This window comes from Anser cygnoides, chromosome 6 (assembly GCF_040182565.1).
Source record: "Anser cygnoides isolate HZ-2024a breed goose chromosome 6, Taihu_goose_T2T_genome, whole genome shotgun sequence".
Taxonomy (NCBI): domain Eukaryota; kingdom Metazoa; phylum Chordata; class Aves; order Anseriformes; family Anatidae; genus Anser; species Anser cygnoides.
Genome location: NC_089878.1, coordinates 23,699,123 through 23,722,500, shown reverse-complemented (window position 1 = coordinate 23,722,500; position 23,378 = coordinate 23,699,123). Strand labels below are relative to the sequence as shown.

Sequence of the window (23,378 nt, the reverse complement as noted above, 5' to 3'; positions counted from 1 at the left end):
CAAGAAGAAAAACAATAATTAAAAAAAAAAAGAAGAAAAAAGAAAAAGAAAAAAAAACACAAAGTTTAGGTTTGGAAATAAACTTTTGCTTCTTTCTCTATTATAAAACAACAAGAAGGAATGAATGTGCTCCCAACCTTGGTGTAGTACAGAACCATTTTATAAATATTTAACATTCTATAGGACTGATTCATATATTCTCACACAACTCTGTGGCAAGGCTGACCCATACTGCCGACATTCTACATATCACTGAGACAGGGAGGTGAAATTTTCCTGCTTTCAGTCTAATTGTCTTTGACAATTGCAGTGCCTAGTGCTACACTGCTTGTGTTGTATTTAAAAACAGGGGAAAGAGTAGAGACTTGTTCATTAAAGATGCAGTATCCCTGGTTCACAAAAATGCATCTGGCAGGTTCAAAATCGAATGTCAACCAAAGGTCCTTGCAGAGTGTGAGCTTCAGTTCATGTATTGGTTAGTCACCAGCACAGCTGGTTTTTTTTGAATTCTGAAATAGTAATATCTCCATGTTTACTCATGTGCTTCATATAAATCTGCAGATGATTAAATGACGTTTCTTTTTTTTTTTTTTTTAAGTAAAGAGACAAAGCCATTGTTTGGACATGGTGTGTATGCACATATAAATATTATATACACACATGCACACATACAAGATGGAAGGAGTTAGTGCTGTGAGGACAAAGTTAGCTTTCAGAGCTCATGATGAAAACCAACAGACATAGATTATTATACATTGGAGGGATGACTTTCCTAACAAGGGCAGAAATTGGGAGTAATTCCTTTAAGTCAACAAGGTTATACCACCTTCAGATTGGTGTAAGTGAAAGGGTAGGAGGCCCTAGAACCTTTGGTGGCCTTGTTTTGTGACAAAGTGTATCCTTCAGATATGAGTTATGCACTCTCCCTCACAACAGAGTGCTTCAGAGAGAAATGCAGGGGGATTACAAGAACACCTCTTTACCTGAAGTCATATGTAGTTGTGGAGAGTGAACACCCTGGTTGGATCCCCAAATTTACTTGCAACATATTAACATCTCAACATAGGAGTTAATTTGGATCTTTTTGATTAGATGATCCCCTAGTGAAAAAATCCTAAGAAAAAAACCCACCTAAATATGACCTTGTACCATTATACAGAGCATAGCCTCCAAATAGCTGGTAAAGACCAGCTAAACACTCAAATGGTGTTTAGCCTATGTATTTTAGTCAGATGGTTGATTATCCCCTCAGTAGATTTGTAATCCTCAAGAAAACATTTTGCCCATCTATCTGCATTTGAGTAGAATGCAAACTGACTAATAGATAAATAATCCGTGTGAAAGTAAATAGCCTTAAAGTAAACTGCCTTCACATTCCATTGATCAGCTCAGTCAGCAAACTTTTTTATATTGTCACCAATGTTCCAAATATTTTGAAGAGAAACATGCCAGAAGTACAGAGTATTTCCATTTCTGTCTCACATAAGGTCATTATGAACTCCTCCTTGAATTGATATTGATCCTTCAGCTTGCAGAAATATTCCTCCAATTTATTTTATTTTTATTGCCGTAGGAATTGTTACTGAAGGCACAAGGAAGAAAATGAGCTGATGTAGAATGGGATCCACACATAAAAATACTACGCAAAGCATTTGCAGTGATAAGCTGACACAGCAGCTGCTCTTTAACCATTTCACATTTCTTAAAATCCAGCAAACAACTGGGTGTTTCTGTGGCAGCAGACCCTGGCTTTGCCCGGTCATTAAAGACAGCAAACAGCTTTCTACCATGGATATGTCAAAAACCAGCTAGTATTTCATCCTGAGGATACCATTAGAACATACTTTGTCTCTCTTCTCAAAAACAATCCTAACCTTTGGGACTCACTCAAGTTCAGGGGGACTCAGCTTCAGCATCATGCTTCAGCCCTTCCTGGACATTCCTTGATGAGGAGGCTGCCAAGAGGGGTGAAGGACCAGCAGCGTGCCAACTCCTGCTCACTAGGGAGAAAACAGGGCTAAATGTGGGAGGAGAGAGGAAAACAGAAGGAAGGAGAGTATGTAGTGGGGAGTTCAGCCAGCTCAGCCTCCTGGGTTGGTGAAAATTCTGTCAAAGGAGTTAAGGTGGCCAGAAACTGCTTGAAAAGATGGAGGCGTATCCTGTTAACAGCACCAAGCCAAGATCTTGCCAAATTCAATAGACGCCCTTCCTGAGTGATGCCAAGGATAGATGCTGGTAAGAAAAGATTTGGGTAACAGTCTGGCTCTGTCCTCCACTCATTGCAGCTGCTGTTGTGATGGGGTGAAGTTTTCAGCTTCTGCTGCCCCAAAGCTGAATCAAGCCTGGAGAGCGTGAGCATGTGTGTGTGCGTGTGGAAGCTGCATTTTCACACCATCTCAGTTCCTGCCCGCTTGTCACTTTGGTTAACATTTGAAAAATCCATTTCCAGAGTGACTTTTTAAAGAGAATGATTTAAAGCTGGAAGCCAAAGGGACCATCTACAATTTAATTTGCTTTTAGTTTTGTTATTGGAAAAAAAAGAGGTAAAAAAAAAGAAATCACACTGGGGGTAATCTTCATTTTACCAGCTGCAAAATCTGTTAGAAGTACAGTTTTAGCAGAAATGGCTTAAACAAGAGTTGGTTTATCAAAACTTGCCCGAGCCTTTCAAATAAGCACAGCTCAAAGACATTGCCTTTTGTAGCTGCCAAAGACAGAAATTGGGTCAGCGATCTGCAATAGCATACTTGCCAGTGTGATCAGCGTGAACCTACACTAGTGGGGACATCAGGATCTCCCAAATATGAGGATGGTGAAATGACCAGGATGAAGAAGCAGCCTGTGGAGGTTTAGGGAAGCAGAAAGACCGGGTCATTAACAAGGACCATGGACTCTAATTGCTGTTGAAAGGAAAAAGAAAAAAAAAAGAAAGAAAGAAAAAAAAAAGCAGGTGATGTACTTAAGTTTTACTTTCAACATCCTTAATGAAAGGCACTGTTTTTAAAATGGTACTTTTATGCTTAAAACATAAAGTTTTAGATAGACAAAATGTTTGCCAGGAATCCATCTTAAATTAGATTTTGGTTTATTTGCTCTGTTTTTTAGCATGTTCTATCTAAATATATATATATATATTAAAAGAAAGGTAAAGTAGTAATCAATAGTCATTTTCCAGCAATATCACAAAATCCCTCATTAGCTTTCTGAATGCTAAATGTCTCCATTGGTTCAACAAAATGGACAAGATCTGTACAATTTTTGAGAAGACAAGCATGATCTACTAACAGATTGGTATCTCTCTTCTTGGGGCTTTTCAGTGCATTTTTTCAATGGTTTTGAATGTACATTACTTAACAGAAACATTTAAAACCAGTGCTTCGCAACAGTTTTGTTACTGTCTCTTTAAAGTAAACAAACAAAAAATACATTCAAAAAAGCAAGGCTGTTTTGCTCACGTGATGGCAGAGGCTTCGGGCAGCTGCAACGTACACTGCTCCTGCTCAGAGACATTACCCAACATCAGTCAGCTGTCACAAAAAGAGTTGCACAGAAAGCATTAAAGGATAAAAAGAAAGATGGGGGGGGAGGATGGGAGAGGAACTGAGCAAAATGCCACACATGCCAGCTTGTCTTTCCAGAAGGAAGACACCAGAATATGTGTATTTGGGGGAGGAAAAAGGGGGATAAAGAGCACTAGCATAGAGAAAAATTGACTTCAGGGGAAAACCAGCAGCTCTCTGAAACTCGTTTAGCAGGTTCACATTCCTAATGTAATCTGACTTTTGTGTTGGTTTTGGTTTTTGTCCTATTTCTTACTTTGCTTTCCAAGAGAAATGTAACAAAACTGAGGTAGAAATAATGGTGGGCACACTCCAGCCTGGAAGATTTCTAATGGATGCTAAATGAAGATTGCATTGAGGACAATGGAGTTGTACGCACACAACAAAAACTCAACTTTACAGTTTAGGAAGGAAAATAAATGTACTTTGAGGGTTCGGTTTTGCTTTGTTATTTGTACTGTTTGTTTGGTCACAGTCTACTGCATTGCTATAAACAGCTCTGCAACCCATAGCTCTGCCAGTGACCTACACTGATTCCACTCCCTACAGCTCCACCAAAATAACCTCAAAACCACGACCAGAGCCGTGTAATAATGGCCAGCAGTCACAGCTTAAGGTAATATGCCTCTCAGAGTCCTACCAAATCTTACGTTTGACTGTTTCAGCTGCTAACATAAACCAATTAAGTGGCTCTTTGTTCATCTATACACCTTCTAAAGACTGTATCACGTAATTATCAAGGAGCGATATGCTGAAAACTCTTACAGTTTACCAACAAGAAAAATCATTCTGGTTTGATCTGACAAATTGGCAAAAGAACCATTTCTTAACACTAGGAAATTCTTCTGTTTCTATTTCAAAAAAACAAACAAACAAAAAAACTGTAAAGCTTCAGTCATATCACACTTTAGTTTTTTCCTGGATACATTCAAAGTAATTTTCCTTGCCATTTTCCAATTGTTGAGGTAAACATACATATTTAATATAAAGTAACATTGAAGCCTAGCCTATAACTCTCAGCAGTACATAGTGCTTTCAACACATTCCTTTGAGGTACTGTACAAATCACAATCACTTTCCTGAGTTTTTGCAGACAGAACATTAAAAGAAATGAACTGCAGAAATTAAGGTCCAGATTACCATTACCCTGTTTTACCTGTTCTTAGTTTAACACCACAGAACAGACAGGATTGAGGAATACTGTTGCTCTTAGAATAGCAAAAATCTGGTTCTCTGTCGCAACACAACCGTTCATCTCTTTAGTCCAATAATGTTTGAAGTTAAAGCTCTTTATATTAGCACATGCCACCAATGTAATTGTGAGGCAAACAAAAAATAAAGCACCACTTCAGGCACTTGACAGCAACTAAATCTCAAGAACAGCAGAATGGAATCAACACACAGGGTTCATGTCCTTCTGAAATCAACCCACTTGCACCTTGCTCCTTGGTGAGTATTGTCTAGCTTGAACAGAACTGAGCATCAACATGCGCTTTCTGTCATGTGTGGCTTTTTCAGAACAGCAGCTCTTGTTTGATGCGCTTTTCCTTCAAGTCTACCCTGGCTCTTTAGAGGCAAGGTAAATTGTAGTCTTCCCAGTACCCTTTGCAATTTTAACACTACTGAAAAGGGTTCTCTACCCTATGTAGCAGGTTCTGTGTGTGCCAACATTCATTACTTTTTTTTTTTTTAAGTAGTATCACTGACTGCAACCAAACATTTTGTTCCATTCAACATATGTATCAAGCTCTTTTTGAGATATGCTAGGCTGTATCTTGCAGAAAGCATTTTCAAAGTCTTGATATGTAACTGGCCTCAACTGGCTGGGCATAATGGCTGAAAGGTCTGTGGCTGGCATGGCATGGAGTGGGCCCACCACTGCTTCCTGACACAAGTGAGCCACATCTAGTCCAGAAAAGCCTTCTGTGCGCTGGACAAGCAGTGCAACCTCCTTGTCATTGAGACAATAATTGTGCTGTGAGAGCAGTTGTACTATTATCTGGTGCCTCGCTGTGCTGTCAGGAAGTGGGATTAAAAGTCGTTTCATGAAGTACCTTCGAAGAGATTCATCGATTTCTTCCGGTTTACTTGTGGCGCAAATTACTACTATTTGGTCCTCAGCAGAAGTCAGTACAGTGTCCAGCTGCATAAGGAACTCGGTTCTCATCCGACTTACTGGACTGTGTTCTTCACTCACTTGAGAAGAAAGAAGCATATCAATGTCACTAACAAAAATCACCGAGGGTTGGCGACACCTTGCCACAAGGAACGAGGCGTGGACAATTTTTTCTCCTTCCCCTAACCACTTTGTGACAAGGCCAGAGCCAGTGATTTTGAAAAACGTGGCCCCCAGCTGACTAGCTATACATCTGCCCATTAACGTTTTGCCTGTTCCCCGAGGTCCGAATAAAAGGATGCTCCGAGGTAGAGCAGTCAGTCCATTGAATGCATCTGACCTCAATACTGGCCATAAAACCTCCTCTTTAATGACGGCCTTTACTAGATCTAGGCCAGCAATGTCATTCCAGTCCACAGGAGGTCCTTGGTTGATAATCTCATTGGTAACAAGGTCAATGAGGTGTGTGTCAGTATTCTTCAGTTGCTCGTCCACAGAGTGGTTGGATGAGGTAGCTGCACGAAGTCCCGGGCCTTGCATTGGGTGAGGAAGGAGCTGCCTGTGCTCGTCACCGTGCTCATTCATTACTGGGGAGGTATACTTCCCAAACGAGTCACTCGATCTCGAACCCAGTGAGTTTTTAGCAGTACTATAGGATGGGGGTGTTAGAGCCCTGCTGGACTGGCTGCTGAATTTCCTCTGCTGTTCAGAGGACATTAGCTGCTTTGTTGGCTTAAATGCTAAGGATGATGTTTCAGCACTTCTGTCAAAACCATTCCCCCTGTTTGCATTTGAAATGCTGTTGTCGGGCATTCGATACATGGGACTCTGTGTAGATCTCTGTTGGCCATAGCTGTAATTTCCATAACTGGAGTCCATTTCTCCTTGCCCTGCCATGTAGAAAGCTTTCCTTTTGAGAGAGCTGGCTGAAGTGTTTGTCAGGGCAGATGGCGCAATGGGCGTCAGACCATGGCCCTGGTAGGAGTAGCTGGGGACGGTGGTGGGGGGCAGCGGGGTTGGAGCAGGGATTCCTGACGGCAGGTATGCCGAGGGTGGCGGGGCACCCCCGGGGCTGTACCCAGGACCAACAGCAGTTTGAGGAGGATAACTGGCAGATGGGTAGCTGTAACTGGAGAGGTTAGAGGTCCCGTTGTAGCCAGGGACCAGGGCTGGTGGTGGTGGTGGTGGTGGCGGTGGCTGTAAAAGCCCCGAGCTATGCAGGGGGGACGGATGAGGAGACGGAAGTGCAGGTGCTGGCTGGCCGCTGTAACTGGTATGCAAGTACGAGCCATTGTATCCTGTGGCATATTCCTGAGATGGGAGCCCTGAATGAAGACTGGGAACAGTGTGACTTCCACAGGTGCTGCTGGAGTAACTGGGTTCAGCCAGGTTGCTGGCCACCCCAGGTGAACTCCCGATGCTGGCTGAGACGTCTGTGGGAGGGAGGGCTGCACTTACACCGGCTTTGCTGGCGGTGATAACGTCTGGGACACAGTTCATGGGATACACACTCTCTGAATTCAGCGAAGGCTGCCAGGGCTCGCTTTCATTCTTCCGACCATTCACCAGCCCCGAGGGAGCTTCAGAGTAATTGCTGAGAATGGGCCGCTCGGCCGGGCCTTCCAATATACCGGAGTATTTTTCTGCATACTTTTTCAAGAGGTTGGAGGCGGTGAGAGCTGAGATGTCATCATTGGCCCAGGCATACTGGTAGGTGCGCTGCAAGTGCCCCCGGTAGGCTTCCACCTTGTGGGCAGGGGACCGGGTGGTGGAAGTGATATCAAAGTGCTGTTCTGGCCACTGGGCATGCTCCGGCGTCCACTGCATCTTCAAGCCTAGGGCGGCAGGGAAAAACAGAGTTAACAGCAAGCTCAGCCTTTTTCCTAAGCATCTTAAGCAAGTTCTTGAGTTTACCACCTGTAAACTTCTTCAGCTCTCTGAAACACTGTACTTAACATCACAAACCCTTAAAGAGAAAAACATACAATGCCCTGATGAAGCACTATAAACAGTCAGATTGTTTTTTTATAGGCACATACACACTGAGGCACATTTTTTGTTGATTCAGTAGGGGGGGGATAATTTTTGGTTTTAAGGTAGATATATAGGTTGTGCCAGATTTCTCAAAGTAATTAAATAAGACTTGGTACAATTTAAATACTCTGAGTGCAGATTTATTTATAACATACAAGGTATCACACTGCTCTGTCCTCTCTCATCACTGTTTCAGTTTTATATGTTAACCAATATAAAAATATGAGACACAGCTGACAGATCACATCTAGGATACCTCTCTTATTTGGTACTGAACACCTAGTTAGCACAGTATAATGCACCCTGCGCAGAACAATATGACACAGACATAGCAGGTCATTCCATAATCCAACTCTCATCTAAAGTGGTCCACGACAGTTTCAAATCTGCTTCGTGGAGTGCAGCAAAGCAATCTCCCAGGCAGCGCTCCGTCGCTTTCATCACACAAAGCCTACAACTCGGTATGAATTACAACTGGCTCCTTTCTGCCTCTCAGTCTGTTGTTGAGGCTCTGGAAAAAAAAAACAAGCATGACTTGTCTGTCGGTCTCCTTGCTTGCTCTCTCTTTTTTCCTCCCCCCCTCACAGCCTCCAGGGTACAAAGAAAGAGGGTTTAAAAAAAAAAAAAAAAAATGAAGAAAAAGAAAAAGAAATGAAGGTAAGTCCCTAAAACTTCCGTGTCTTCCAGAGCTGATTATTAAAAAAAAAAAACACTCTCTATCTATATATAAATTACAGGATGCAACTGCCATTTTGAAGCAATTAATCTTGCAAATAATGTGATGTGAATTATTCCCCCTTCCAGTAATCCACTGTGCATATTTACAAGCATTAAGATAACCCCCTCCAACTCTTACCTATGCATGGTAGGCACATTGCTGATTTTTGTACAGCTGTATCAAATAGACCTCCTTAATCTCTCTCGTATTACCAAAAGTGATTTTTGCAAACAGTCTTGTGCCCTCTGGCACAGATTCCCTGATAAGGAGGAGACCTAGTCAAAATGAAGCATCTGTGGCACTAGCTCCCCTCTGAATTACTGCAGTCTATTTTGACAGCTCCTACCCCCTCCTGTTTCTCTCCCCAACCCCTTTAGCTCTTCATTGCCTGACTCTGGCATCTGACATGGCCAGCTTAGCCTCGCTGAGCTAAACCTAACACAGCACACAGTTTGGTAACAGAATGGCATGTTTATTCCCTTCTGACTCCCTCTTCCTTGTTTGCAAAACCACTGCACCAGACACTGGAAGTTAATTAGCAGGATGATGCTGTGCTAATTGTGTTAATTTACAAGGTTTTAGTCAAAGAGAATCATGCCAGGGCTGGCACTGCTGTCATGCTTCCGACTTAATGATTAAGAAATACTGAAAACAAGGTGGGAAGGATTGCAGTAATTACACATTAAATGAATAAAGCAACAGATTCATTTGCAATTATATTTTATTGCAGTTGCACTAATTTGAATTTGGATTCTTCATTTTTACTTTTAGACTCATGTATTTGCAAATCACCAAATCGGTTAAATTTAGCCTGAAAGCTGCAAAGTACCTCTAATTGTGCCTTATATTTTATTAGTACAAGTACTGCAAATCTCAGTCCACATGAGCATGCCATTGATTACTTGTGGATTTTTTTTTCCTGAGTGTTCTCTTTCCCTCTCATTTTTCAAACATTTTGACAACTTGAGAAAAATGTCTGTTAACAATTATACAGTTACCCTATAACAGTTAATTCAGAGAAGTGTTTTTGACAAATGCAGTTTTGAGACTGATTTTTTGGCAGATTTATTTCTTTCATTTAGAATTAATACAATCTTTTTTGCTAATTGTTTCTGATGTTTCAGCCACTGCCTTCCAAAGGGGGTAAATGTATCATGAAATTGAGTGAAATTATAGAAATCATGCTCATATGAAAAAAATGCAATTTTAATGAGGAACCATCAGAGTCTTTTCAGAAATCATACTTTGTTAAATTCAGCCGGAAATCTGAAGAACATCACCAAGAGCCAATTGTAAGTAATCAGTATCTAAAATTCCTCTAGTGTCATGGGATTTACTTCAAACCCTTTTAAAATGAAAGAATATTAATATTCCTGTAATGTAAAACTGCCTAACAGACCTACGGATGCATTAGTCCTACAAAAACAAACAAACAAACAACAAAAAAAAACCACTGTGTTCTGTGATTTGGGACTTACAAGGTTACCAAACCACTGAAAGCTTCTGTTACAGAGATGCACACGAACTTGAGCAGATTGATGCTTCGCTAAATACTAATGAGTGGATACAATTAGAAAGACTCTTAGCAAAGAATGCATTAAAGCAGTAGTGAAACTTTAGAAAAAGAAGGCAAAACAGACATGGATGAAGCAGACCATTTGAGCTGGTACTTGTACTGTAGTTAATGAATACACTTTTGGCACATTGTCTTAAGGGCTTGTAAAGGAAGACTATTTAAAAAGATAATACACTAGGTCAGAGCATAACAAATACTTTTCACATATTCTTTAAAAAAATCACCAATTGATCTTTTCATTTAGAATAAATTTTAAGGCTTTTTAAATAAAACAATTCTATCTCTAAGTCACAGTGGGGACATCTATTTAGATGGTGTAAAAATTCAATTATTTGAATTTTATTTGTCTAGAACTAATTTATTTGCCTTGTTATGAGGCTGCAGAAGAATGCCAGAAAATCTGAACTATCCATTATATGAGGAGGGGGGAAAATCACATCATCAGCATTCTTTATTTGGAATAATTGCTAGATAGACCAGTAGATTCACATTGTCATGCTATCTTTGGATATGCTCACTGCACAATAATTGAAAGTTTATTTATTGATGCATATTAAATACCAATGCATTTAACAAAGGCTGTAAGGGCAGGATTAGGCTTTGATTATATAAGCTTAAGAGAACAGGACTGTTCTCATCCCATGAAACATGAGCATTTATTCCAGCACATTGCAATCATTAGTGTTATTTGGAAGCATAGGTTAATAGTTAACCATAAGCATATTTTTTGCATTAGTATGCAGTGAAGAAATCTGTATTTACATGGATTCCACTGGAACAGTCTTGACTTGGAGGCACAAAGAGACATTTCCTCAATTTTATATAATCAAAAAAGCAGCAAACTTTGACAGGTTTAACTTCATTTGTTAATAGTTCAATAAGTGTTTGACAAGAGTCTAATGTTTGATTTGGGAGGAAAAAAAAAAAATTGTAGTTTCTTTTAGTTATGCAAACACGTTCCCCCCCCCCCCCCCCCCCCAATTGCTTAGTGAGAGAGCCACTTGCTGCCCGTATTTTAAATTGTATTTTATTAGCTGCTTTTTGCTTGAGCTGTCATACTTTCCTGCATTTCTTTGTTAATGATTCAAATGATGATATAAACATCTAAAATCAGGTAAATAAGGGCATATTTAGAAGTTTCAAAATTTTTTTAAAGCATCTTTTAAACTCTGACATAAACCACGGTCCTGCAGATAGTATATTTGCTTAATAACTTACTGAAAATCCAGACTACAAGGCTAAACGCTTTAATAAATAAATAAATAAATAAATAAATCTTTGCTAACTTAGGAATTCTCTGAGCTATCGACATTCATGAACTTCATAAACTGTGCCGGTATGAGCTGTAAAAGGCAAAAGGAAGGGATTCTGTTCTTTAAGTACAGGTATGTACTTATCAGAGAATTGCTTTTAAGATAAATTTAATACTTTATACAGAAGAGGCAGTGTAGGCTTTTTTAGCGGTATCTATTTTTCCTTGTCCTGACAGCCCTGCTATACATCCCTCCTCGATAATTCTTCCAGTTGGATCTATGTGAATTACATTTGAAGTAATTACAGTCAACAATTTCATTATTCAATTACTTTGAACTAAGAGTTTGAGCATTCTTTTTTCCCCTTCTTATTTTGTGCACTAAGCCTGAAAACATAAAATCTAATAAATAATACTTCATCAGTTTCACATACATAATTCCATATGGCAGAAGTCTATTTACAAATTCGGACAGAAAAACAAAACAAGACAAAACAAAATCATGCTAAAGTTAGGAAAAAGCAACTTTGTAATCTGAATGCAAAAATAAACAATATTCTACAAAGCCTGGATGTCCAGAGGGACCCAATCCTTCTGGGATCTCGAGTGAGTTTGCGCATGCAAAGATCTCTCCACCTCTGCTGCCCTCAGTATTGGGTGACACTGCTCAGGCCCTTACAGGATTAGATCTGTTGCAGAGGACAAAAATAAATAACAACCCTCTCCTTTCAATTGAATGGCAGGATTTTTCTGAAATGTTTTCCTAAAAGGCTTGGAAAAGTGCAGAAATACTAGCTAAGACCACACTGGGTGAAAACACAACAAAGGATTTACTGCATCCCACCAGCAAGACCAGGTGAGAGCAACCCCACCTTCTACCCAACCAAACTCATTAGCAACAACTGGCTTTACAGACAAAGGACACTGGGACTTCTGTACACCTCTCTCATCTATTCACATTGCTAATAACATAATCAACCTAAATTTAAATCAACAGCAACTGTGGCTCTCTGACAATAGCAGTAGAGGTTGCATTGCACTTTCAGAGATGCTGGGGAACAAAACCTGTACGATACGCAGCTATTGTGCACGGGGAACCAGAAACAGGGCAGCACACCAACCTTCCCAACCAGCTACCAGAGTTTCCGCTTGGATCAGGGGCCTCCAAGCATTACTTCAATATATCCGAGGCAAAAGAAAGTAATTCTTCTCCTGTTGTGGTCTCTCTTATTTCTGCCCTGTTCATTCCTGCAGTGTTTTAGGCCCTATCTAACACAAATCTGCAGGTTCACTTGTAAACCTGCTGAAGAAGGTTCTTTACTTTAGGCATGTGGTTAAACGTGCTCTGAGCAACTGCTTAATGCTCTGTTGAAAAGGGGTAGACTGCTCCAAGGGTGAGCAAGCAGATGAGATATTTCTGATAACTGTCCATAACAGATTTGTAGGGACATACTCTTGCAAGCAAGGAACAAGTCCAAAACCTCAGCTCTGAGTAGCACCAAGCCTCTTCCCTCTAGACCTGTAAGCTGACTTGAACTTCATCACTTCAAATTGCTTACACATTTAGCCAAAGACTCCAAAAACTGTCCCTACCAACTGAACACTTTTTCAGCTGTCTCCAGTTATTGAAGACACTGTATTTACACAATGGAACATAATGATTTTAGCCTACAGATCGCTTCTTGTGGACACGCAGAGATCAGCTCTGCCAAAATAGGTATTGACTTAAATGGGCACTTCACTGGAACACGTCAGGACTTTCAAAACTCGTACTTCACTGAGAGCTGAAGGTATCACTACCTTTAGGATCAGGCCCTAAATCCACATTTGAAAGTCCTTCTTAAGCATGGGAAAGTTGAATAAATGAGTCATTCTATAACCGCTGCTCAAGATGTAGGACACACAACTCCCTGGTTTTATTCTAAATCTGATAATATTTTGTAAGACTATGTACTGTCATGTGTCCCATAATAATAAAAATTAATTCAAGATAAAACATTTCTTTTACACTCCATTTTTTATTAATAAGCATAATTTCAGCTATTTGAAGATAGTGCAACTGATCTCTCTTAATTGGAAACAGGAGGGATTTTGAAGAGTGGATTGAGCTAATTATGTTTTGCAGAGGAAAAAAAAAAAGAGAGAGAGAGAAAGAAAATGATTCCCACATTTATTTTCTAATTACTCAGTGAAGACCTCTGCTCCAGTCCGTGAGGATCTCCTTTGACGTCAAAGGATTTGGTGGGAGGATGAGCCTACAACTGAGCTGCCCAGACATACGGGGCCAGCTTTGGAAGCTTTTTTCATTAAACGACAGCCACAAACCCATGAAACAGACCTGGAAAGTGCTCTCAGCATTTTCTTAGTGGGGGTCTGGTCTTCTTCTTATTATATACAGCCTATGCACACCACACGCATCAGCTGGAGTAAGCTGTTGGCAGGGTGTTTACAGTACGATTCCCATCTAGCAGGGATAGTGAAAACATTTCAATCTTTAAAACAAAACACTTAAATCACGAGTAATATTGAGGATCACATATATGTCAACAGCACTTAAAGATAAAAGCAGTAACAAAAACGCAACATATTTTAGGAGAGCTTGGAACCAGTAAAAAGCATAACTCTAGACTTGGAGTCTCAAACGAATACATCCCAATTATCTGATTTAAATACCGTCAATGATTATTCCTTTTAAATCACACTTTCGCACCTCAGGACAGCAAATTACAATACATCCGCAGCAAATGAGTTCTCTCCGTCCAAGTCCCCTCCCTGCCATTTACATAAAGCAGTGCCTTTGATAATCACAAAGCCATTTCTGGCTAAACATCCTTTAGCAGATCCATCAGCTTCTAAAGACTTATGAAACAGAAATAAGGAGAATGAATAGTCAAGCAAGCAAAGGCTAACTGTCATATTTTGCCAGCAGAAGCAGGTTTGATCTATCGGCCAGCCAAGCAGCAGCCCACAGACACAGATGACATGGACAGGAGCTATTACATAAACACCCCACAGGACTTCCCAGAATGCTGCCCACCTCAGCGGTATCGGTTTCTCTGTGGCAGCAGTCCGTAAGCACAAAAACATTCTCAGTTCTGTGCCCCGTCTTTACAGCATAATCACATTGATGCACTATCATCGCATACCACAAGTAAAAACATTTATGCAGGTCTGTGTCACAGCCATTCTATATGCAGAATTGGTCTCATTTGTGATTAATTGCAGTTTATCTTTAAAATATTTTACTATTATTCATTTGTTGATGACACTTTCCTATACCAACTAGAAAACACACTAAGGAAGACAATAATTGGAGTGAGTTTTCATTTCACCTACTATTAATGCTTCCACTTCCTAGGCTTTATATTTTTAAGCTGTTCCCTTCAAGTACCTCTGAACATACCATGCTTTTAAAGGTCCTAGCATATTTTGTCATTGCCAAACAAATAAGGCAATAATAATTTCTGAGACAATACTCAGAAGAACAGTAATTGCAAACGAAAGTAAGCATAACTTAAACTAACAAAAAAAACAATCACCTACTTTTTATAGCAGAACACACTTACAGGTATAGTGTATTTTGCATGGATGTAATATACCATGCAATCTGCAATTTATGCCTATATAAACACGTCCATCAGTATAACTACTGCACGATAACTGTAGTGATTCTGAGAATTAAAATATTTACAGCGTAAAATATAGTCATAAATAAATAGAGTTTGGCCACTTAGCACAAGTATTTATATATATTTCTAAAACCAGAATAGCTTAGACCTGGAGCATGATTCTGCTCTCACTGAAGTGCTTACTTCAAGTCTCCAGTAAATCTAACTGAAGTACAGAAGTAAGCAAAATAATACTCTTTTTTTTTTTTTTTTTTTTTTGAAGAAGAAAGCAACAGAAATAGCCTTTTCTTTGGTACCCCTTTCAGAGCCTGAGTTTGGGGCACGATTTCCTTGAAAGAGCATAACACAGACCCTTAAAAGAGGAGCAGATAAAATACACTCCCTGCTTTGCTGTATATTTCATGTAATCTACTGCAGCAGGTGAAATACAGAATGCTGAACTTGTTTTTTAGGAAGTAAATGAGAGGCAAAGAGGCAAAAGGAAATAATTTCCAGCACTAGGGAGGGACCATCACATGGAACATTCAGATCCTGAACTAAACTGTTCTGGGAAAAAAAATATTAGTATCTGAAAATGGTAATTTTCAAATATTCAAATCTATAATTTTTCATTTTCTGTTATTAATTGTGATTCAGAAAATTCTTTCATTTTACAGAATTGTTTTCATTCATACTTAGAACTATTGCTTGCTTTCTCACTGTAAGTAAAGCATTTTAAAAACCTTTTTTTCATGTATCTTAAATCCATTACGACAATTTCCTTCTTACGCTCACTTCCTTTTGTCAAATGAAGATCATCGGGACATACCACACGTCCATAGGGACAGTGGAGCTAATGAATATGTATGTTTTATGTCACAACACAGCACTCCCCTTGTTCTGCAGTATCGACCTTCTCTTATGTGAGTAAATAACAGGTGAGCACTTGTGCATGAGGATAAATGGGGTTAAAACTACCATAAAGGGACATACTTTATTTGAACAAACTGGGTGCACAATAAATAGAGATTTAGGTGATGCTGAATTATTTTTTATGTCATGCCATTCCAAAACGTTAGAAAATAGTCTTGCTCTAAAACACACGAACAAGTTTCATAACAAAAGTTATTTAAAATATATTTCCATCCAATTAACAGCAGCAGCACTCTGTATAAATCTCTATTTATTCCATGACATTATATCTTTCAATTTATTTTTCAATCACCATGCTTTAAGAATATATCTATATATCTATATATATATATACATATATATATATATGTATTTATTTCCTAGCTTTATATAGCCAGGCAAGGTTAATTTCAGAGATTTATACAGCCAGGTCTATTCTCACAAATATGAAGGCAAAGATCAATTTCAGGAAGTTTCAAATAACCGTAGTCAGGTTTGACCCAATATGCCTAACTAACTAGAGTAAAAACGCCAATTTATATGGGCCAACAGCACGATGCTCAGCCTGTAACCAGGAATACTGCTTTCCTTTTAAGGTGCTTATTCCAAAACCTATCAGCACAGGAAAGGTATGAACAGTTGCTTTACTGAGATTAGAGTACCTCTGCTAATTAGCTAAATGAGAACAAATACTGATTAAATGTATATATAGAAGTAATCTGATACTTGAGAAAAAAAAATCCCTCTTAAGATGACTCCAGAGTGTACAAAGCCTTTGCAAAATTTGTTTGTTATTTATGCATTTTGCTTTTTGGCAATCTGCACATTAATTTTTAATGAAATAGTAAAGAGATGTTGCGTCTCACACTTCAATAAAAATATTCTATAGCCAGGACTGGGTGACATAGTGCATTAATTCAGTGTCCTTCACTCCTGGGACCTGCGTATAATTTAGTCCAGCCTGAAGAAAATAACTTTGATCTGAAGGCTGTGGAAAAAGCTACATATGAAATGAGTTTTGGTGGGTTTAGTGTTGTTTCTTATATACAAGACGACATATGAAGATAAACTGCTTTAGCACGCTCCTGACGTGGCCCGGGATTAGGAGCGGAGAGCTCTCAGCAGAGCTCCACCACGCGCTCTCTCCCATCCCCGCTGCCCCAGACACAACCACACACATTTCTTTCCACTGTAAGCAGCGCAGAGCGGCGAGAGCTGGCGTTCACCGTCTTCCCAAAACGCAGTAGTACCCCGCGTGAAAGGACTGTATTATCAAGCTATGTACTCACTCTGTCTCTCCGCTAAAAAACAACAACAAAACCAACGTATGTATTTCAACATGCGAGATGACTTTGCAAGAAGGGCTGATGTTATCCCAGGGAACCTGAGATTTCCTCCCCAAGCCAGGGAACACCTTAGCCAAGTCATCAGGACTGTACTAATCATGCTCACAGGGAAAACTGAGCTCCGGCACGGCTCCTGCCTAGGCTTGGCTGTGCATGCAGCTGACCCTTCCTTTCCTTCCTGCTCCCCCCAAAGCAGAGAAACAAGATTAAAAGCAGAAGCATAACCAAAGACCTGACATTCTAGAAACACTAAGCTAAGCTAAATCTTTTTCCCACTTAAACCTTTCAATTATTGTATTCCACAAATTCCGAAGATTCTTTCTCGCTCATTCAGTAAAATGTATCTGATTTAGCTACTGAAAAAATGGAATATAACTTTTTTTTTTTTCACGCTCTTAGTTTAGGACTGACTCTACTGTTTCCTGAGCATTTGAAAGGAACTAAAGGAACTATGTAGATTGTTTAGTTAGCTTGACAAATTATCCAGGGAAGGGAGAGAGAAGGAACAAGGAATTTTCTATAGACAAATATAGAAATATCTCTATGGATATACCTTTATATATTTTACACACATGTGCATAAGTGAGAGAATGCCTTAGCTAAGAAATTTCACTCTGTGTATGCTGATATTTTCACCTTTTTACTGGAGAGAGTGGGAGGGAAAAGCAACTAATGTCTCGTGATATGTTGGTTTTCCTTTCTCAAAAAGAGCAAAGTTCATCCTGCAACAGGAAAAGTTGAGCCAGGTCTTGAAACACACCGTATGTCACAGAGTGCACATGCGTTTCAAGGAGTAGAATAGAATAATGCTCTGGCTTTAAAAACAGAAAGAAATGATAGAACTTAGCTGATAAAACGTCACATTCCTCTGCAGCTATCACACAAATTCAGCCTTTTCTGTAAACAGCCTTTAAGAGAACAAAAATCTAAGCCTTGCAATGATGATATCAATAACTGGCTGAACCCCACTGATAGCTTAAATAACAATAAACTGTGTTATTTTTCTGTAATTTTGTCCATATTGTAATGGTATAGGTAGTGACCGAATGATGAAATAGTTTTAAAACTTGCTTCAGGGTACAGAAGTCAAGCTCTGCTGATTAGCATCTCAAAGCTCACTACAGGCACACATTTGTATAGCTGAATAATGACACTTGCGTTTGTATGATTTAAAGAAAAAAACAAAACAACAACAACAAAACCACAACACTATTTTACTTGATGTTTTATGATGCACACTGATGGAAGTCCCTTCACAAAATATACGGGATGTCACAGCTAACTGTAAGAATCTCAAAGTGAAGGTAGAAAGGTAACATCACAAAAAAAGCCAAAAGGTTTTTGGTGTCAATATTTGATGCCCAGCTTACAAGGTTCATGAGTTTCTCCTGTCACTTATCTGGTTTAAAGCCACAAGAACCACTGAAGTTGATAATTTATTGTGAAGGAGGTAAATGTGCCCCCCTTTTTACCTTTTTTTTTTTTTTTTTGGCAACAATTAATAAGCAGCAGATTATGCAAATAATATTTAGTCCAGCATTTGGATTTTGTGTAATGTTTAATAAAAAAAAATCAAAGAAAATATACATAAATGCACATGTAGTTATATTTCATTAAACTATAGACAGAGAGTTCTGGTATTTGCTGCACTAGCTCAGTTTCTAATTTATTTCCTTTGTCTAATAAGGTGGCTTTGAATCTTTATTGAATTTGAACCTTTCTAAAATTTGCTGTCAACTGAATGGACATAATTCTGAGTTCAATCACACTCGAGACAGCAGCACCACATCTTCTATTTGCATTCCTCTTTTGTAATTTCTCAACTCATATCTTATTACAAGATTTTAGTTACAAAACTCTCCATCCAATTTTATGTTGAACAATATTATAAAAGTGCATCCACATGAATTTAGTATAAAAATGATATACACTATCATCAGGAACACTACAATTATGCTAAATATTAAACAACTATCAACTTAAATTCTTTTATTTTTCTTTTTTTTTTCTTTTTTTTTTTTTAATTAACATTTCTCATTTCATCCAGAATGTGTAAATACACAGGAAGGACTTAAAGAAAGGTTATAATTATTACAGCTATACCCATTTGGCAGCAAAAACTAAGTTCAGAAACTAGAAAATCTTTGCTGAAGTATTTGACAATGATAGTACAAGTTTATGAAGCTTGGTTTGTATTTCAGAAAAAAAAAAAAGTAGAACATAAAAGGAAAATAAATGGGTTGAATTATAAGGTACTGTGAAGATTTACAGATACAACAATTGAAAGGTGGATTCCAGTAATCAGAGGAATGCATAACCTCTGCAAAACAGGTAGGAGTGTATCATTTTAATTTTCTCTCTTATTGCTTTATATTCTTATGCAAGGGGAGCAGAGGAAATCTAAATATGACCCTACTTAGATATATTAGCTGAAAAGCCGTTGTAGAATTCTTAAGCAAACTGGATTGTGCTTCCAATGCTGCCCATCTAGTTTTCCAATGTGTTAAATTGGACGACTACTTGGACAGTTCTCTATTCATTACTGAACTGTGGAAAGGAAACACAGAGGTGGCATTTTCCTTTTCAACCATGTAATGCCTTGTAGCCAGATTCCAAAGCATCAAGGATTCTTTCTTTTTTTTTTTTTTTTTTTGCTAGACAAGCTGTCGTAATTGAAATGAAGTCTAATCAGACTCATTACTGTTTTCAGCAATTTGCACCACCAAAGATGCTTATTAGGTAACAGTGTTTAATAAACCGCTCTTTAGAAAACTACCAGTAATGAGCTCTTAACAGCCAATCTTTAGCGTGAATGTAATGTGAAAAGTGTTCCTAGCGCTGAATAGATTTTCACATTTAGTAGTGTCATAATTAAGCTCAAGGAATTGGTAGCTGTGATGATAGATTTACTGCAATATAGTATTTTTTTTCCTGAAAATATATTTGAAAATACTTGGGGTTCAATAATATTTCTGGAGCAAACATTAAAACTACACAAAAGACTGTACTAGACTGGCTTAGCTCTGTAAATCAGAGATTATTTGGGGAATGCATGGAGTATTGTAAATCAGGTACCATCCACCAGACATGCATAAAGTTAATTCCACCTAGCTTTGTTTGACTGCTCTTCCATCACCTAACAATTTCCAGTCATTAATATACAAATAATAAATGTTGTTGTCATCAGCTGAATGATAATGAACAAAAATGACCATTAAAAAGAGGTACTTGAAGAAACACTTGTCAGTTCTCCTTCCCCACTAACAGCTGAAAATCCTTGAGAAAAAAAACAGCAAATTGCTTGGTTTCAAAATAGAATAAGTATAATAATATATATTTACACATACGCACACACGTATACACAACTAATGCTGTCTTCCCTACAAATTTAAAATATCATTACTTCCTAGTACCTATTTTGCGCCCCCCAAAAGTTCATAATGCAAACACCACAGCTCTAAAAATGTAACATTGTGAAATATATTATTAATAAAACACAGCTTTCAGCAAGAGGTAAGTTTTCATCAATAGAAAGTTCAATTTAACTAGACGTATACCTCACTGCACTAGTCATATCAATACTAGTACCTGACAAATGCTGAAAGAGGCAAAAAAAGAAAATAAATTGCATGTATAAGCTCCAGCTAATTAAATATCCAGAGTGAATCCTCAGGAATAGCCACCATTCTCTCACCAGATTGATTTGAGCCTGACATAATATTTAAAGTTATCAATAAGAAATGACCAAGACTACTTTTTTGTCTCCCACTAGGAGAAATACATAGGGATGCAAATGTTGTTTTGCTTAGTAGAGATTCTGCCAGAGAAGCTTTGTGTCGGCAGCCAAGACTTTGGAAGGAAGCGCATAAAGATGAGCAATCAATAATGAGACCACCAGCAAAATGATGGAGGCTTTAATTCTCTTGAACTAAGATTTTTATATCAGAATCACAAGATAAGAGGCTACGAAGAGTTCCTTTACTGAATGAGTGTTCTCATTACAACTTCCATATACCCTAGCCCCCGAACTTCAGTAGTCCTAAATGCAGCCTATAAGCCTCCGTATCTGTTTCCAGCTTTCTGAATCAATAGGACTATGAGAATTGAGACTACCAAATTAATGCCAGTGTCATTTGATTTTGTAGTATGCACTACAAAGTAGAAAAAGAAAAAAAATGCACCCAGAACTCATTCCCAGATGGATTTTTGTAGCTTTCAGATCAAAATATCTTCCAGTTTCTTAAGTCTGAACTGAATTTGTACTCAGATCCAACATTTTTAGTGCTGCTGCCTACTGCATTGTGCAATTCCAAACCCTGCACCTTTAAGTCAAACACTTAGCTCTGCTTTCTGAAAAATAAAACAAAATGAGAGACTCAACAGCTGCTTTGGACTGCTTCCTCTTGTACTTCTGAATAATGCATTAAACTTCACATCATTTGTGAGTGACAACCCAATGCTCTAAGATACAAAATACACATTTTGTACTGTTGATTTTATTAAGCGCAGATGCTCTGAAACATCAATTGCTCATCAATAAGTCCTTCAATACCCTACATTATGATATTTTTAGTAGTTTGAAAACTGAGGTTGACACAACTGTAGCATCCACAGTAGGCATCATAAGCATCATTATAAAACTACAGTTAGCATCTTATTTCTAACATAAAATTAAAGGGGGGGGGGGGGGGGGGATGGACGAACGATGACACACGACAACCCTAGTGTATTCCTTCTGCATTCTAGCACAAAAAACAAACAAACAAACACTTTTCACTCTCAGATCCATCAGTATTTTATACCAAGCCTACAAAACACTAGTCTGCTCACCTAAGAGGCTGACCCCAAACAACACCTGACTTTCAATAGAAATCGAGAATCTTCCTTCTGGTATCTCTCTGGGCCTGCTTAGCCTATTCCTGAAAGCCTTCCATAACAGATTCTTAGAGGACTTTCCATTGAGAAATTGGGACCTACCAAATTTTACTTATTACACCACTTGCAGGCTGCTACTATGAGTCAGAGTGTCATAGATATGTGAGTACGGACTAGCGTAGGAAATTTCTGAAGTTTGGGAAGTAAAGGAAGGAGGTGAAGCTGCAGGGGCAGGATAAACTCTGAAGTCAGAATTTGCCCCAGGACACTGAATCAGTGAGAGGGAGCAATAGGGTCAAGGACCACGAGAAGAACCTCATGACCCATCTTGATGGCCAGGTGGTCGGCTAGCACCTCCGAGGCCTCAGAGGGTGAGCACCCTCCACTGGGGCAGGACCAGGCAGGAGGAGAATGCTTGCTGCCATCAAAACCTACGGTGAGCACTGGAGTCGCTCGTCTCAGGACAACTGTACCAGATGACAGCATAAACAGCAGAAACTGGAGTCCACATGAAATCTACTGCACCTTCTATAGCAGCACAGATGTTATTTTTTCTCCATCAGTGAAATTCCAGTATTACAGCCCAGCTTCTCCCAGTCAGGCCCCAGCATCAACCATAGGCTGCCCTTCAACAAAAGGTACCGTACACAATCCGTAGGGTGCCTTTGAGTACAGAACACCACAGATTACTCTGTTCTCTTGTTCAAAGCAGTATTATTTAGATTTTTTTTAAAGAGAACGGTTTGGATGGAACACCATATAAACCTGTCTCACATGGTGTTTTGCATTATTTGTCCGTTGTCTTGTAAAAAATAATAATAATAAAAAAAAATCCACCTTTATTGTTCCAAGCAGAAGCAACCACTTGTCCAAATGCTTCCACACAAACTACCCCTGCAGACTGTCAAGGTTACTGATCTATTATGGCACATTTACAAAAGCAACACGATAGATGCATTACAGCAGATGAGAACATTTGTCCAACAGATCTGGAATCCTTTGTATTAGAGCAGACATTATTCCACACACTTTAGATCGGCTTAAACACACAGGCTTGCCTAGTAGGCCTTTCTTTAAAGGTAGAGCAGTCTAGTACACAGCTATCCTGATTGAAATTGGTTATGGAAAAATGAAAGAACCAAAAGGAAGAACACCAGGTCCTATAAAATGCAGTTGTGAGTTTGTCTAGGTGGGTGTGTGGGGTTAATAAATAAAATGCATGCGTGAGTGAGGAAAACATCCACTGGCTCGGGAGGGACTGGGGTGAGCATGTTGGAATGTAGCAGTACTTGACTTTTACTTTATTTTTCATAGAGTCTATTTTCTGCTTTTCCACTATAGAGCTTTCTATTTATTTTAGCATAATTCTGTATCTTTGTCA

At 38.8% G+C, this 23,378-nt stretch overlaps 1 protein-coding gene across 2 annotated transcripts in view; it reads right to left on the bottom strand.

Moving 5' to 3' along the window:
* Positions 1–23,378, bottom strand: part of FIGN (fidgetin, microtubule severing factor) — a 103,630-nt gene that overhangs the window by 1,963 nt on the left and 78,289 nt on the right. For both annotated transcript variants that reach the window (XM_013171345.3, XM_013171341.3), the window contains one exon: positions 1–7,511. This exon is cut by the window's left edge and continues 1,963 nt beyond it. In XM_013171345.3, coding sequence (XP_013026799.1) covers positions 5,260–7,503 — 2,244 coding nt within the window. In that variant the 5' untranslated portion in view covers positions 7,504–7,511 and the 3' untranslated portion in view covers positions 1–5,259. The remainder of the gene's footprint in view (positions 7,512–23,378) is intronic.